The sequence below is a fragment of the Aspergillus sclerotioniger genome (assembly GCF_003184525.1).
Source record: "Aspergillus sclerotioniger CBS 115572 chromosome Unknown BO94scaffold_9, whole genome shotgun sequence".
In the NCBI taxonomy this organism is placed as follows: domain Eukaryota; kingdom Fungi; phylum Ascomycota; class Eurotiomycetes; order Eurotiales; family Aspergillaceae; genus Aspergillus; species Aspergillus sclerotioniger.
This window is the reverse complement of record NW_020290999.1, coordinates 193050-207761: the sequence shown is the minus strand read 5'-3', so window position 1 is coordinate 207761 and position 14712 is coordinate 193050. Positions and strand designations below refer to the sequence as shown.

At 49.9% G+C, this 14712-nt stretch overlaps 3 protein-coding genes across 3 annotated transcripts; 2 read left to right on the top strand and 1 right to left on the bottom strand.

The window, feature by feature from the left end:
* Positions 1-630: 630 nt before the first annotated feature.
* BO94DRAFT_533483 (putative EF-hand calcium-binding domain protein) lies at positions 631-1665 on the top strand. The gene is made up of 2 exons (XM_025611343.1): positions 631-772; positions 836-1665. The coding sequence occupies exons 1-2, from the start codon at positions 712-714 to the stop codon at positions 1555-1557; spliced, it is 783 nt and encodes a 260-aa protein (XP_025469080.1). The 5' UTR covers positions 631-711; the 3' UTR covers positions 1558-1665.
* A 157-nt stretch (positions 1666-1822) lies between these two features.
* Positions 1823-4990, bottom strand: BO94DRAFT_462797 (uncharacterized protein; the record flags this gene model as incomplete). Its single annotated transcript, XM_025607989.1, has 8 exons — positions 1823-2175; positions 2242-2609; positions 2654-3076; positions 3139-3345; positions 3404-3661; positions 4282-4735; positions 4791-4887; positions 4958-4990. Coding segments are annotated over 8 exons (2193 nt in total), but the record flags the coding sequence as incomplete, so codon positions are not given.
* Positions 4991-5717: 727 nt separating this feature from the next.
* On the top strand, positions 5718-14240 carry BO94DRAFT_622799 (type I polyketide synthase; the record flags this gene model as incomplete). The annotated part of the gene is made up of 14 exons (XM_025617104.1): positions 5718-6356; positions 6421-6769; positions 6819-6903; positions 6954-7113; positions 7159-7710; positions 7757-7877; positions 7928-8087; positions 8137-10498; positions 10561-10896; positions 10944-11005; positions 11051-11139; positions 11189-12954; positions 12999-13319; positions 13366-14240. The coding sequence occupies 14 exons, from the start codon at positions 5718-5720 to the stop codon at positions 14206-14208; spliced, it is 7845 nt and encodes a 2614-aa protein (XP_025469078.1). The 3' UTR covers positions 14209-14240.
* Between the last annotated feature and the right edge of the window lie 472 nt (positions 14241-14712).

The following is a 14712-nucleotide window of genomic DNA, read 5'->3' as shown; positions in this document are numbered from 1 at the left end:
TAAAGTGGCTTGCAAGACTCTAGAAAGACCACTGAATGCTGATAGCAGATAGAACGTCTCAGAAGTCCTGTCTGTGCCGATTATCCTTCCATACGAAGCCCGCAGTACTTCATACTCTGTAGGGGTCATAGAGCAGAGATAGGATAAGAGACATCCGGATTTCACTGCAGCAGCAACTATCCTGTAACTTGATGTATATAGATAATGATAGGCCGGGTCTTTTTGGGGTCCCAATGGGGGCTGAATGTTGAGCACCTGATTTCCCTTTGGGGGTTACATCACTGTTACACACCGGTGTCAGTAGGATAACTATTATTGTTCAAAAACACTAACATCCATTTCAGATGCCAGACTGTGAGGGCTTTCAAGATTCCATAGCCTTCTCCGGGACCGGCCCGCAGTGGATCTTAGATCTACCATCGTTGGACATTCATTGTATATCTATGTTTAGATCAAAATGCCATGGTCTGGTGGCGGAGAATTCATACATTTCCAACCAGAAGATACTCCGAGCTCCGAGAGGGGCGCCCATGGTAACAATGATGACTTCCAGCGTGCCTTGTTTTGAGGCTAAGGCGTCCATCGGACCTTGCTTATGCTGGCACCCGCACCTGTAGCGGGGCAGGGTTCCTACCACGCTGTGCCCCTCCCTTGATTCTCCCTTCTTTCTCCTATGTCTGAAGGTTACCTCTAGACAGAACAGCAGTCAAAATGAGGATCCTCTGCCTGCACGGGAAAGGCACCAGTGGTGTTATTTTTAAATCCCAAACCTGTCTGTCACACATTCACTTCCCGTCCCAACTTCTGTTAAGCTGACCTGAATGCTTCCCCTTAGCTGCGCTTCGTTCTCGACTTTTGGATTTGGACATTGACTTCGATTTTGTCGATGGCTTCTATCAATCAGACCCAGCCCCGGGGATCGATCTCTTCTATCCACCACCATTTTTCTCCTTCTGGGAGTATGACACAACGGATGCTGTCTTGCATAGTCGTGACTGGCTCAAGAATTACCTTGACACCAACGGCCCCTACGATGCCCTCATGATGTTCTCGCAGGGATGCGCCGTCGGCTCAACCTTCTCCCTGTTACATAGGTTTGAAGAACCAGGCCGACCCCTGCCATTCAAGGCTGCCATCTTTATTTGTGCGGGGGTTCCGCTAAAGATTATGGAAAAGGTGGGGTATGAGATTGCTCCCGAGGTTTGGGATAAAGATATTTTGACTCGAAAGGCACTTATGGCACAGGCGGATGCCTCTGCGATTCTATCGCAGGGCTCATCGCGTTGGCAGGGAGGGAATGTGTTCAGTGCATCCGTGGAAGATATTCGGAAAGAGATCACCCCTTCGGAAGTTCAAATCAATATCCCGACAGTGCATATATATGGGGAGAAGGACCCGCGGTGGTCTGCTGGCATTCAACTGTCACAGGCTTGTGATCCAGCCAAAAGGAAGCTATACGATCATGGCGGAGGACATGACATCCCTCGCACAAGAGAAGTGACAAACAACCTGGAGGAATTGGTGCGATGGGCATTGCGGGAGGGAGGGGCAATTTGATGTGGTATCAAGAGAGGATCTTGGTGTTTTTCCAACATTGTTGAAATTTCTTTATAGATGACCGTTTCCGAATAGATTTTGCTACCTGCTGCCTTCCATACTAAGTAGCATGAGAGCTATTATATATGGCAAGAAAGCGTGGAAAATATCAGATCATAGATTTACTTCGTATAGAGAACTGAAATACTTGCACAAGGTCAGTAGCACTTTATTAGGTGGATGGGCGAAACCGGCCGAATATACATTCGAACAGGTGCCTGGTAAACTAGGTTGCCAGGCTCCCAGGGTCCAGTTCGGTTTCGTGGCCAAGCGCCCGATTTACTTTCACTTGACGAACAAACCGGACCTGGTCTTTCTTCCACATCAGTACCACAGCAAATAGCTGCGCTACCCCACATGCCCCAACAGTGTACATCTGATGATTATATCCCGTTGCATACTCTGTGCGGACTGTATCTTGAATATCCATTGGTAGCCCGGAAAGGTGGCTTGGATCTGCTGCAGCCTCGGTGGGTGGAAGATGTGCTTTGACATAATTGACCAGAATGCTATTTACGATGGCCACACCTAATGACGCACCGAGCATTCGCGCCTGGAGTGTCAGGCCCATTGCGATGGCTTTAACATGTCAGTAAATTTGACAACGAGATGTATGTACCAGATCCTTATTGCTATTGGACATACCTTGCTCACTTTCGCTGACCACTATCGGAAGACACATGTACAGAGCCGCGATGGATATTCCCGTCCCAAGACCGGTTAAAGCCATGTACCCATACTCGCCCGGCCAGGCGTCCACCGTAGCGGGGACGGAAGAAAGCAGGAAGGCCCCCACTATCTGCAGCACGGACCCAGCGAGGGTCAGATATACAAACGGAGTGGCTAGTCGACCGGCCAAGATAGTGCAGCAAATGGCCCCCACGGGGGACCCGGCCCCAAAGGCGAGCACTCTTACGCCTGCCTCTATTGCGGTGAAATTATTGACGGCTTGAAATCTCTGGGGAAGCTCGATATATAGAATAGTGACAGCAGGCCCTGTCAGGAAAAAGCCACTGCAGATATGAAATTTGTCATGTCTGTGGTCAGCAAGGATAACGAAGTGGCACTTGCAGAATAGGTGAGGGAAATTGTTACTGACATGACGATTCCCAGCACTACCCGGCTTTTGAACAACTGCCATGGGAGCATTGGCTCCATGCGCATGTGCTTTCGGGTACTAAGGGTCCACTCCCAACCAAGAAAGGCTGCCAGAAGCACACCTGAGCCGGCTAAAAACCCGATGATGATCCCGGATGACCAGGCATACCGCACATTGGCTTCCTCCAAGGCGGCCACTAAGAGCATAGAGAATGCTAGAAGCAGGAGACATCCTACCGAGTCTGCGTGTGTTATGAATTCTCGCAGTTGACTTTGTGCATGACGAACAAGTCCGTCAGATCGGCGAGTCGTGACTCTCCTAGCAAAGTTCCTCGGAACGAGGAGGCAGAGCAAAATCCATGCCAATCCTCCTGCGGGCACACTAAATATTACAATTAGCACCCGGATGACAAAACGTGTATAGGACAGAGTTCTTGACCTTACTTGAAGAGAAAAATCCAGCGCCAAGCACCCGAGCTGCTTATGCCGCCCCCGATCAACGACCCCAAGATAAGGGCCAAAGTGAGCACGCCAGATCCAACAGCGCTGGCAGTGTCATACTTTTCGGGAGGCACGATACGGACCAAGCTGAAGAGGCCCAAAGAAAAAACTCCAGAGCCACCAATTCCCTGAAAAGCGCGACAGATGATACTTTGCCTATGTCTCAGAAAAGGCCGATGTTCTTGGTTCGGGAAGCGGGAAAGCTTACAGTTGGTCGATGCTTTGGGCGGCACCACACCCCCCGGAAAAAGCAATGAACAGGAGCAGGGAGCTCAGCAAGGCTGACTTGAGACCAAATGCATCGCTGCACTTAGCCCAAGTGGCGAGAAATCCGGTAAATGTCAGGAGGTAAGATGTGATGATCCAAGTACTCTGTTCTCCTCCCTCAAGATGCTCATTGATGGTAACGAGGGATGTGCTAATTATCGTGATCTCAGCCGTGGCTAGGAAAAGACTCAGCGCAATACTGTCGCCCAGTAAACTGACTTAGAATTGCTTTTTCCATTTTCGATCGGAATTAATCGCGCCCGCTTACCTAGAGCCTACAATCCATAGTCGAAGCCCGTGCAGATAGTGCGGAGAAGAACTCACCGACTCGGAGATTGAGGGTCCAGTATCGTCATCTTGCTCAGGTGCTTCAGAACCCGAGGTTGATTTCTCCGAGGACGCTGCCGGTAAACGATGAGACTTGATACTCGAGCCATCCAACCCAGAGTCATCCATCTCGAAACTGAAGAAAAGTACTCAAAGGCATCCAAACTACTCACATATCGATTGGTCGTGACGTGATTAAATACCCACCGAAGGCAATTTCATGGTTAGACAATGCGCCAGCAAAGTATAATGATATCCAAATGCGATCCACCCTTAAAGTTGTGACCGATCGAGAGATCCACACCAGCAGTTCGTCGGGCGTCATCAAATGCTATGACCTCCTGCATTCCCGGCCCTATTGATTCAATACATACATAGTATGGTGATCAACATCACATTTCCCTTTACGGTAGCCGTGCTTATTATTGATTGGATGCAGCGTCGACGGCCCTGCGAATAATATTGACCGTTCGTGTTACATCTTCCTTCGACCCAGCACCGGGAACCTCATGCCCTCGGCTATGAACATAAACCCATCTAACATCAGCTTTGCAGACAGTATTTGTTGTGGCAACCCGGTTGGCAGCCTCGTCCCGTGAGCCCCAAATATGGGCAGTTGGGATCGGGATAATGTCTGCGGCAGCCTCCAGATCGATTGCCATCACACGACCATTCTGCAGCGCTTGATAGTCCAGTGGGGGGTGAGTGATGGATAGGATAATTGCAAACTTGAATGGCATTTCATCCCGAGGATCCTGCTTGGCGAGATGGATGAGGTACGTAAGAATCATCGTGCCTGCTTGACTGAATGCGATGACCCCATCATAGGGACCCTCGTCATGGAGATATTCCTCCAAGTAATGGTAGGCTGCGAACCCACTTTCGGGATGACGCTCGTCAAAGTAGGCGTACATTGGTTCGTCTTTCCAGGCCACTACATCCACACCTGTGCCAACATTTAGCCGACTTTTCAGGAGGGGTCTGTTCTCCTGCTACTCTACCCGGGTACATCTTGGAAGGAATGGTTCCTTCAACAAAATCGTAGGTGTGATTGTCGCCGAGTTCGTACCGAATGGCCGCCGTTTGGATCTCGAATATCTTGATGTGGAGGGGCTGAGGTTAGCCCACGAGTTCCTATGAAGATGCGATCGCCAGGACAGTCACTCACTCGAGAATTGGTACCTGCTCCATGTAGACTAATTTGAATCAGTATAGAAACATTGGGGAATGACAGCAGATACACAATGGCGATACCAGAGGATGCGCATTTTGAAGAATGTTAAGCAACACGAATTGTCAATGGTGCCCGGAAGCATTGGAATATTGCAACAATTTATCCTAGCGGCCTTCAGCCTCTTCAATTACTGTGGTTGCTCACATTCTTCTGTGTCGAAGGTTTAGTGCTAAGCAGTAGCTGCATCGATCTATTGCGCCCGTCATCTGTTCCGGATAAAGTCGGCTCCAATAATGACATGCCGGATTGCTTCTGACACATGATCGCCAAGCTCGGACTGGGCTATGCAGCAATGGCCATCACATTGCTTACCCAGCCGAAGACAGCAATGGCGGGGTCAAGATCTCGACCTAGTCAGGCATGTTGGCCCGTCCATCCATCCTCCTTGCATATCGCCTCTTATGGCGGCAATGATCATCAGGTCGACAGTGCGGGTGCCCAATCAAAATACCTTGGACAGTGGTGGGATTTGCACCGGCTAGCTGAGAACGTCTGTTGGGCTTGATTGCTTTCATGATTGGCAATATGCTCCGCGCAGGTCATCGGAAATAGGCTTGTCTTAGCTCAAGCAATTCGATTATCTTGTTTCGTGCTGAGTACGATATTAGGCGCTCACATCCGCATCTTAGATAAACTGAGGCGAGAATGGGTAGTTGACCATTGCTCGGCTCTGTGACTGTCATAATCTATTCCCATGGAGACTCCTTCATCCAACAATACGGCTTACAATGCCCTTGAAGAGGGCAGCCTTGCTCCTTTAGCTGTTGTTGGAATTTCGTTGAAATTCCCTCAAGATGCAACATCACCTGAAGCGTTCTGGGATATGTTGGTTCAAGGCCGATGTGTTTCTGGAGAATTTCCTCGAGATCGGATGAATATCGACGCCCATCACGATGCCGACCGAGACCGGCTTCACAGTCTCTCCTGCCGAGGAGCTCACTTCCTTAAAGAGGACCTTGGTCGTTTTGATGCTCCCTTTTTTGGGATGAGTGACGCCGATGCAAAGGCCATGGACCCTCAACAGCGCCTCGCCTTGGAGACAGTATATCGAGCACTGGAAAATGCAGGGCTGCCGGTTGAGCATGTTGCCAGTTCGAAGACTAGTGTATTTGCGGGCTCCTTCTGCAGCGACTACCACATGATTCAGATCAAGGATCCGCTCAACGTGCCAAAAAATGCCATCGCGGGCAGCGGCCGGAATATGATCTCCAATCGCATCAGCTGGTTCTTCGACTTCTTAGGTCCTAGTGCGACTATTGACACGGCCTGCTCGAGCAGTCTCATGGCGGTGGATCTAGCCTGTCAGTCTATATGGGGCGGTGATGCTAATATGGTATTCAACACCTTCTAGCTTTGAAGCGCGCATCTGATGAAGACTGACTGACCTATATTGATAGGGCATTGCTATTGGCTGTAATATTATATTGGCCCCAGAGATGACTATTGGCCTAGACAACCTTGGGCTATTATCACGCGACAGCCACTGTTATAGTTTCGATAGCCGAGCAAATGGATACGCTAGGGGCGAAGGTGTCGGTGCTATTGTTATCAAACGACTGGATGACGCTGTATCAGCTGGAGACACCATCAGGGCTGTCATTCGATCATCCAGCTCTAACCAGGATGGAAGGACTCCTGGAATTCTTCAACCGAGCAAGAACGCACAGGTCCGTTTGATCCAAGACACCTATCGAAAGGCTGGCCTCGACATGGACACCACCAGGTACTTTGAAGCACATGGCACAGGTGAGACAACCCGAGGCTTCCACCGCCACAGTCCCTTTAACTATGCTAGGAACACCGATTGGTGATCCTATCGAGTCTCGAGCTATTGGTACTGCATTTCGTGAGTACAGATCAGGAGATGCGCCTCTATACGTGTAAGCAGCCAGGATTCAAGATATCAGGAGGCTACTAATTTATCGCCCAGGGGCTCTGTAAAGTCAAACATTGGCCATTTGGAAGGCGCTAGTGGAATTGCTGGCTTCATAAAAGCAGTTCTTGTGCTAGAAAAAGGCATTATTCCACCGAATAGCAGCAACCTGCAGGTCACAAACTCCCAGATCGACGAAGATTATATGAGACTCAAAGTAAGAGCCTAGGATGATCCGATAATGCCAAGCTAACTACCATAGATAATAAAAGGTGCCATTGCCTGGCCTACTACTGGATTACGGCGAGCTTCTGTGAGCTCCTTTGGCTTTGGCGGGGCAAATAGTCATATTGTGCTTGATGACGCTTACAACTCCCTTCGTCTGTGGGGTTATGAGACAGGTCATCATGATACTGTCGTAGTACCTTTGAAGCAGGTCAATGATTCGCCGCAGATGCCTGATCATGGCAAGGCCGACAGGACTAATTCTCATATCTCTCGAGTAAATGATGCTAATGATGATAACATATGTGAATACAGATCGGCTCCGAGGCTGTTTGTGTGGTCAGCCACGGACAAGGCAGGAATCACACGACTTGCAGAGAGCTGGAACTCGTACTTCTCGACTCCGATAGAAGTGACGGAAGCTTACATGAGGGATCTAGCATATACTTTATGCGATAGGCGAACTCATTGGGCGTGGAGGACTTTTGTTGTTGCTAATTCAGCCGTACCTATACAAAACATAACAGCACAATTCGCCCCTGCTACTCAGTGCATCACCTCACCACACCTGGCTTTTGCTTTTACCGGTGTAAGAACCCAAGGAACACTACTTCGGGCATGCTGACAGTTTATAGCAAGGAGCTCAGTGGTATGCAATGGGTCGCGAGCTCATAAGTCATTATGAGGTTTTCACGAGAAGCCTGTCCGATTCGGGTACATACTTCAAAGAGCTTGGATGTGAATGGGATGCGATAGGTACGTGAAAGGTCATACTACTCGTCATGACGCTAATATTTGTCAAATAGAGGAGCTACAGAAGCCAGAGTTGGAGTCAAAGGTGACTGATCCAGTGTATGGTCAACCACTCTGCACGGCACTTCAGATCGCGCTGGTAGATCTCCTTGAGAGCTGGGAAATATCACCTGCTGCGGTGGTTGGTCACTCTTCTGGCGAAATTGCTGCCGCGTAAGTCTACCCCCATTGTATTGTACTGTATCCTGACTCTGTGGTTTAGATACTGCTCCGGGGCGCTATCAAAACGCTCTGCACTGAAGATCGCATACTTCAGGGGCTATGTAGCCGGACTCCTTGGGGGCTCTAGTGACATGAAAGGAGGTATGCTTGCTGTGGGTCTGTCAAAGGAAGAGGTGCAGAAATACTTGGATGCGCTTGCCTCCCAGTTTGAAGCGTTGAAGGTTGTTGTAGCTTGCATCAACAGTCCCCGGAGCATCACAATATCCGGAGAACTGCAGCAGATTGAAGCCCTGCATGACCTGCTGAATCGCTATCATGTGTTCTCCCGAAAACTGACAGTCAATGTGGCCTACCATTCATTTCAGATGCGTGAGGTGTCAGACCGGTATCATACCATCCTTGGGGACCTGGAAATGTCATGCAAAAGAAAGAGAAAACCGCCATTCATGGTTTCATCTGTCACAGGAACCGTGGTATCGAACGAGCAACTGGTGGAGCCGGAGTACTGGGTCAATAACATGATTTCACCGGTACTTTTCCATGATGCAGTGAGCTATCTATGCTCACATTCGGAGAAGGTATCCAAGAAGATTGATGGCAGTCACCGCCGCACTGTTGCGATCAATCATCTTTTGGAAATTGGCCCACATTCTGCGCTGCAAGGACCGTGTCGTGATATTGTGAGCGCCATGGAGAGGTCTGACAAAGTCTCATATGTTCCCCTGCTGGTGCGCAAACGTTCCCCTCTGGAATGCATCATGGAAGCAGCAGGGCGTCTCCACTGCAGCGGATATACAGTCAAGTTATCATTGATCAACGCTGACGGGCTAGCGAAGGCCCAGCGAAGCCCTCGTGTGCTAATCGACCTACCCGAATATCCCTTCAATCACTCAACATCATACTGGCATGAAAGCCGCCTGAGTAAAGGATACAGACTCCGTCGATATGGTTACCTGGAGCTGCTTGGCACTCCTGAGCCAAACGGAAACCCGATGGAGGCTAGCTGGAGGAATATCATCCGAGTCTCTGATATGCCATGGGTGCAGGATCATAAAATCAACAATACTATCTTGTATCCGGGAGCAGGAATGGTGATCATGGCAATAGAGGCTGTCAAGCAACTGGCTGATCTAGAACGGCCTATTGCAGGCTTCAGTGTTCGGGACGCCGTGTTCTTGTCCGCCCTGCAAATTCCCACACACGCAGAGGGGATTGAGGTCAATGTGCACCTAAAGCGTACGACAGATAGAAAGGCGGATGCGACAGGCTGGTTTGAATATCGCATATACGCTTACGATAATGGAGCCTGGGTGGAAAACGGCGCCGGCTCCATTCAAGCCCTTTATGAAGCCAGAGACGCAGGCCTAGAAGCCAATCGCCGGGAGGAGAGCGCGTGGGAAAGCCATCTTCTAGAAGGCTTCAGCGGTGCAGCACAGTCATGTATATCATCTGTGAATGCCGACGAGTTTTATAAGCTCCTACGTTTATCTGGCTACCAATACGGCCCTGAATTCTCCGCAATCCAAAAAATTGGTTACAGAGAAGGAAGTTACAACAACATCGTCTCAGACATTCGCACATTTCGACCTACGGACACAGGTGGTCCCGGTACTTATCCGACTCACACGATCCACCCCACAACCTTTGACGGCATCATCCAGATGGCGGCTGGTTTGGAAACGGATGTAGGCCGGCGTGTGACAAATGTGGCTGTTCCAACAAGGATTGACCGGCTCTGGTTGTCGAATTCTGGTGGTCTCAGCCATCCATCTGCAAATATCGTCAAAGCATACGCGACCCGTAGCCAATCCGCCGTGGGGTATACATACTATTCCATGACGGCAGTGAATTCAGATGTCTCCAAGGCTCTTTTGACACTTGAAGGCTTGAAAGTGACGGCCATTGCAAGCACGGAGAAGGCGCATATTTCAAACCATTTCAAGGCCGATAATTTCTGCCATTTCATTGAGCGGAAGCCTGATATTGACCTATTAACAAGTTCTGAGGCTTGGAATCTCTACGGGGCTCACGATCCACAGCTCATAGAGCCGGTGCAGCAATTCACCGAGCTTGACTTTCTCGCAGCAACTTACATTAGCAGATATGCGACCTCTTTTCACGAGGAAGACAGACAGCCCCTTCCTCATATAAACAAATACGTGGACTGGGCACTGGACTACAACAGAACACTGGATCAGGGAATATCCCGATTTAGCGCTAAGGAATGGAGAGACCGCATGAACGATGACGAGTATATCAGAAAGCTACATGAGCGAGTGGAAAGTGGCAGCAAGCGAGGTCTTTTAGTGAGCACAGTCTGCCGGAATCTTGGGGGTTTTATACGAGACCCACTGGCTCTCTTGTTCAACAACAATCTACTTGCGGATGTCTACTATGAAATGGTAAGCATTGGTCACAGTTTACTGATCTCCTATCACTGGATATGCTAACACTCTAGAATTAGCTTCGCATTGGCTCAGGTTCATCACAACTGGAAAGATTTATCGGCGAGCTGGCTCATAAGAACCCGCAGATGAAGATCTTGGAGATAGGAGCCGGAACTGGAGCCATGACTGCCACCTGCCTCAAGGCACTAACCATGGACTTTGAGTCGGGGACCAGTCTGCGTTGTTACAGTCAGTGGGACTTTACCGATATCTCGAGCTCTTTCTTTCCCAGCGCCCAAAACCAGTTTGCAGCAGAAGGCCAGAGCATGCGCTTCAAGGTGCTCGATATTGAGCAAGACCCTGAAGCACAGGGGTTCGAGTGTGGGACCTACGATATGGTTGTTGCATTTCTGGTAAGTCGGAGAGTTATACTACCTGGTCACCAGATTGATTTGCTTAGGTTTTGCATGCAACGGCCAACTTGTCTGCTAGTCTGAGAAATGTCCGGAAGCTGTTGAAAGGGTATGTTGATGCCACGCCAGATATAAATGTACTAACTTGAGCCAGGGGTGGGAAGCTTCTTCTCTTTGAGATTACTCACCTGCATCCTGTCAGGACCAATCTTGTATTTGGCCTGCTCGATGGATGGTGGCGAGGTAAGGTCGTTTAGAAGTGAACCTCTGGGTTTATAGCTGACCCTAGCAGGGACAGAGGCATACCGCCAAAAGAGCCCCTGTATTAGTTCCGAGAAATGGGGCGAGCTCTTGAAAGAGACTGGTTTTTCTGGTTGCGACCTTGTGCTTGATGATTACAACGACAAAGTGTGTCGCGAGGGCAGCATGATCGTGTCGACTGCTGTTGCTCCTCGACCGACTCAAAGGACAAGTACAGCAGTTAATATCATCCTTGACCCAAGGGATCAAATCCAGGCTGATCTGGCAATGACACTGTCTGATTGTCTTCAGAAGATTGGACTTTCTGGCATCACTCAGAGATCGCTGAGCGACACCCTCAGCAGGGAGCTGTCACCAGACGTTCTGGACATCTGCCTCTTGGAATCAACGACCCCGTTTCTGTACAACATGAAAAAAACAGACTATGAAGGGCTGCAAGGGTTGGTGTCATCCACGAGGAATCTTATCTGGGTCGGCGAAGGTGGAGGGCGTCAACCCCTTGCAAAATCCGGACTTATTGATGGGCTTTTCAGGGTTCTTACTGGGGAGATGTACAGAGCTCGGCTGACAACCTTGTCACTTGAGCGGAACACTTCCAGAGAACACCAAGCCGAGCAGATCATCAAGATAGTGCGCTCCGTCGCTGCCGATACTGACAGGACTGCAGATACAGAGTACACCGAAATCGACGGCATACTTCACATCAATCGCCTGGTTCCCGCTAGGCCTCTATCTCAAGAAGTAGCCAGGAAGGTTCTCCCACAGCAAAGAGGGAAAAAGCCGTATGGCTTGGGGCCACCATTGAGACTGAACATCGGATCGCCTGGCCTGCTGAACACACTGCATTTTGTCGAAGACCGATCCCAAGAGAAACCTCTCGGGCCGAAAGAGATTCTTATCAAAGTCAAAGCCGTGGGTCTGAACTTCCGTGATGTGCTCGTTGCTTTAGGCAGACTGGAAACCGATACTCTAGGAGCTGAATTTTCTGGCGAAGTGGTCCAGATTGGAAGATCTTGTCAAAAGTTCCAGCCCGGCGACAGAGTCGTCGCCTTTCATCCCAGCCGCTATGCGAACTATGTTCGTGTGCAAGAGGACATGCCTGTGGCTAAGATCCGGAATGAGAAGATGTCATTCGTGACCGCTGCTGCTATTCCCGTAGCATATGCAACCGCGTGGATCACTCTGAGCAGAACAGCAAATCTTCAAGCAGGTGAATCAATATTGATTCATTCAGGGGCTGGTGGGACAGGACAGGCTGCTATCCATGTGGCGCAATACCTAGGAGCGACGGTGTTTGCGACGGTGTCGACCGAAGAGAAGAAGCAGCTCTTGATGGACCGTTGTCACATTCCCGCGGAGCATATCTTCTCCAGTCGAAATACACTATTCGCTAAAGGGATCCGACGTCTCACTCAAGGTAGAGGGGTAGACGTTGTTTTGAACTCGCTATCCGGTGATGGTCTTGTTGCATCATGGGAATCGGTTGCACCATATGGGCGGTTTGTTGAAATTGGGAAGAATGATATTCTTTCGAACTCGAAGCTTCCAATGCTCCAATTCGAGAGAAATGTCAGCTTCATGGCAATTGACCTCGCTGGAATGATGGCCGAACGGCCTCATCTGATCACTGCAGCTTTGGAGAAAGTATTCTCCATGCTTGAAGACGGCAAAATATCTCTTGTCCATCCTTTGCAGCTGCTAGGTATTGCAGAGATTGAGCATGCCTTTAGACAAATGCAGACCGGGAAGAACTCGGGGAAAACCGTGTTGGAGATGAGAGAAACGGACGAAGTCATGGTAGGTTGTCTTGGACAAGACGTGAACTTGGCTGACCTTGATAGACGGTTGTTGACACAAAACCTTCCTTTTCCTTCCCGCCGGATGCAACATATGTCATAGCTGGCGGGCTGGGTGGCCTTGGTCGCAGTATTGCCCGTTGGCTTGTTGAACGAGGGGCACGCAATTTGCTACTGCTCTCGCGATCTGGTCAGGCAAGTCCGCATGCAAGAAGTCTGGTGGAGGAGCTGCATGCCAGAGGTGCACGTGTTATCACTCCTGCATGTGACATTACCAACAGGGAACTGCTAAAGACAGTACTCAGCGTCTGTAGCCAGCTGATGCCTCCGATCAAGGGATGCGTGCAGGCAACAATGGTGGTCTCGGTTAGTAACCATATGCTTAGAAAGAAGGCAGCTAACCATGAAATAGGCTCAAAATTTCGAAAGCCTGGATTACGAGTCCTGGAAGTCAACCACGACTCCCAAAGCCCAGGGATCCTGGAACCTGCACAAGCTTCTCCCACAGGGCATGGACTTTTTCGTCATGATGTCCTCTGTCGCGGGCATTCTTGGAACGATCGGCGACCCTGGTTACGCAGCCGGCAATACATTCAAAGACGGTCTGGCACGACATCGAGTCGCACAAGGCGAGAAGGCAGTCTCGTTGGGCCTGGGACCTATCCTTACAGCAGGGTATTTGAAGGATAACCCGGACCGTCGAGAGTATTTCCTGTCCCACAACGTTCTCGATGAGATCACAGAGTTGGAGCTACACGCCATACTGGATACGTACTGCGACCCCAACCGGGACCAGATCTCCATGCTAGAGAGCCAGGTAGTCGTGGGAATCACCCCTACCATGCGAGAGCACGGAATGCACAAGACGGACTGGCTAGACCGACCGCTGTTCCGACATTTGGCTCTGATCAATGGAGCAGGAGGTGGCAGCACGGAGGACTCGAATCTAGCGGCTCTCTTTGCGGGGGCTTCATCGACGACAGAGGCAGCGGGGATCGCGATGCGCGCGACGCGGGAGAAGCTCTCGGTTATGATGTCCATGCCGGTGGACGAGATTGACACGGACAAGCCTATTCACCAATATGGAGTGGATTCGTTGGCCGCGGTGGAGCTACGGAATTGGTTCGCGCGGGAGTTACGGGCGGACCTGGCCATGTTTGATATCTTGGGGAGTGCGAGTATTGCATCGGTGGTGGCGGTGGCAGTGGGGAAGAGCGAGTACCGACGGTCTGACTCGGCTCTGAGTGATTCATAGTATCAGTTTTGCATGCATATACCATCAGTGCCATTCTAAATACCAGGACGGGACATATACACAATTTAGCACCTGGGGTTTTCAACTCCTACTGACATGTCAGATGTATTCCATCTCAAACTCGTAGGGCATTTTCAAGGTTCAAATGACCTAGCTTCCATACACTGTCACCAATCATCAACAACTCATCCTAACACATGTTAAACAATCAAACCAGCACTACAAACCACCATCAAAACACTATAATCCCCAAGACTCATTCTAGCCTAGAAACCACAATTGAGCCGAGTCAACCGGACTCGGGTATCGAACTCGGATTTCCGCCTCGGGTTTTGACCGACGGCAATTGACGGATATCGAATACCATCGGTAACCAACCAACAACCCTAAACTTATAAGTATACACCCAATCCAGCAGACAGACCCATACATAATACTATGTAACCCAGAACCAATTAATCCTCTACTCTCCCTTCAAACCCCAATATCAATCACAATCAATAC

What these genes read in the sequence shown, in the direction of transcription:
- BO94DRAFT_533483 (XM_025611343.1), top strand. Translation starts at nt 712, where the DNA reads ATGAGGATCCTCTGCCTGCACGGGAAAGGCACCAGTGGTGTTATTTTT. An exon ending in TATTTTTAAATCCCAAACCT is followed by an intron (nt 773 to 835) that starts GTCTGTCACACA and finishes GCTTCCCCTTAG; the next exon opens with CTGCGCTTCGTTCTCGACTT.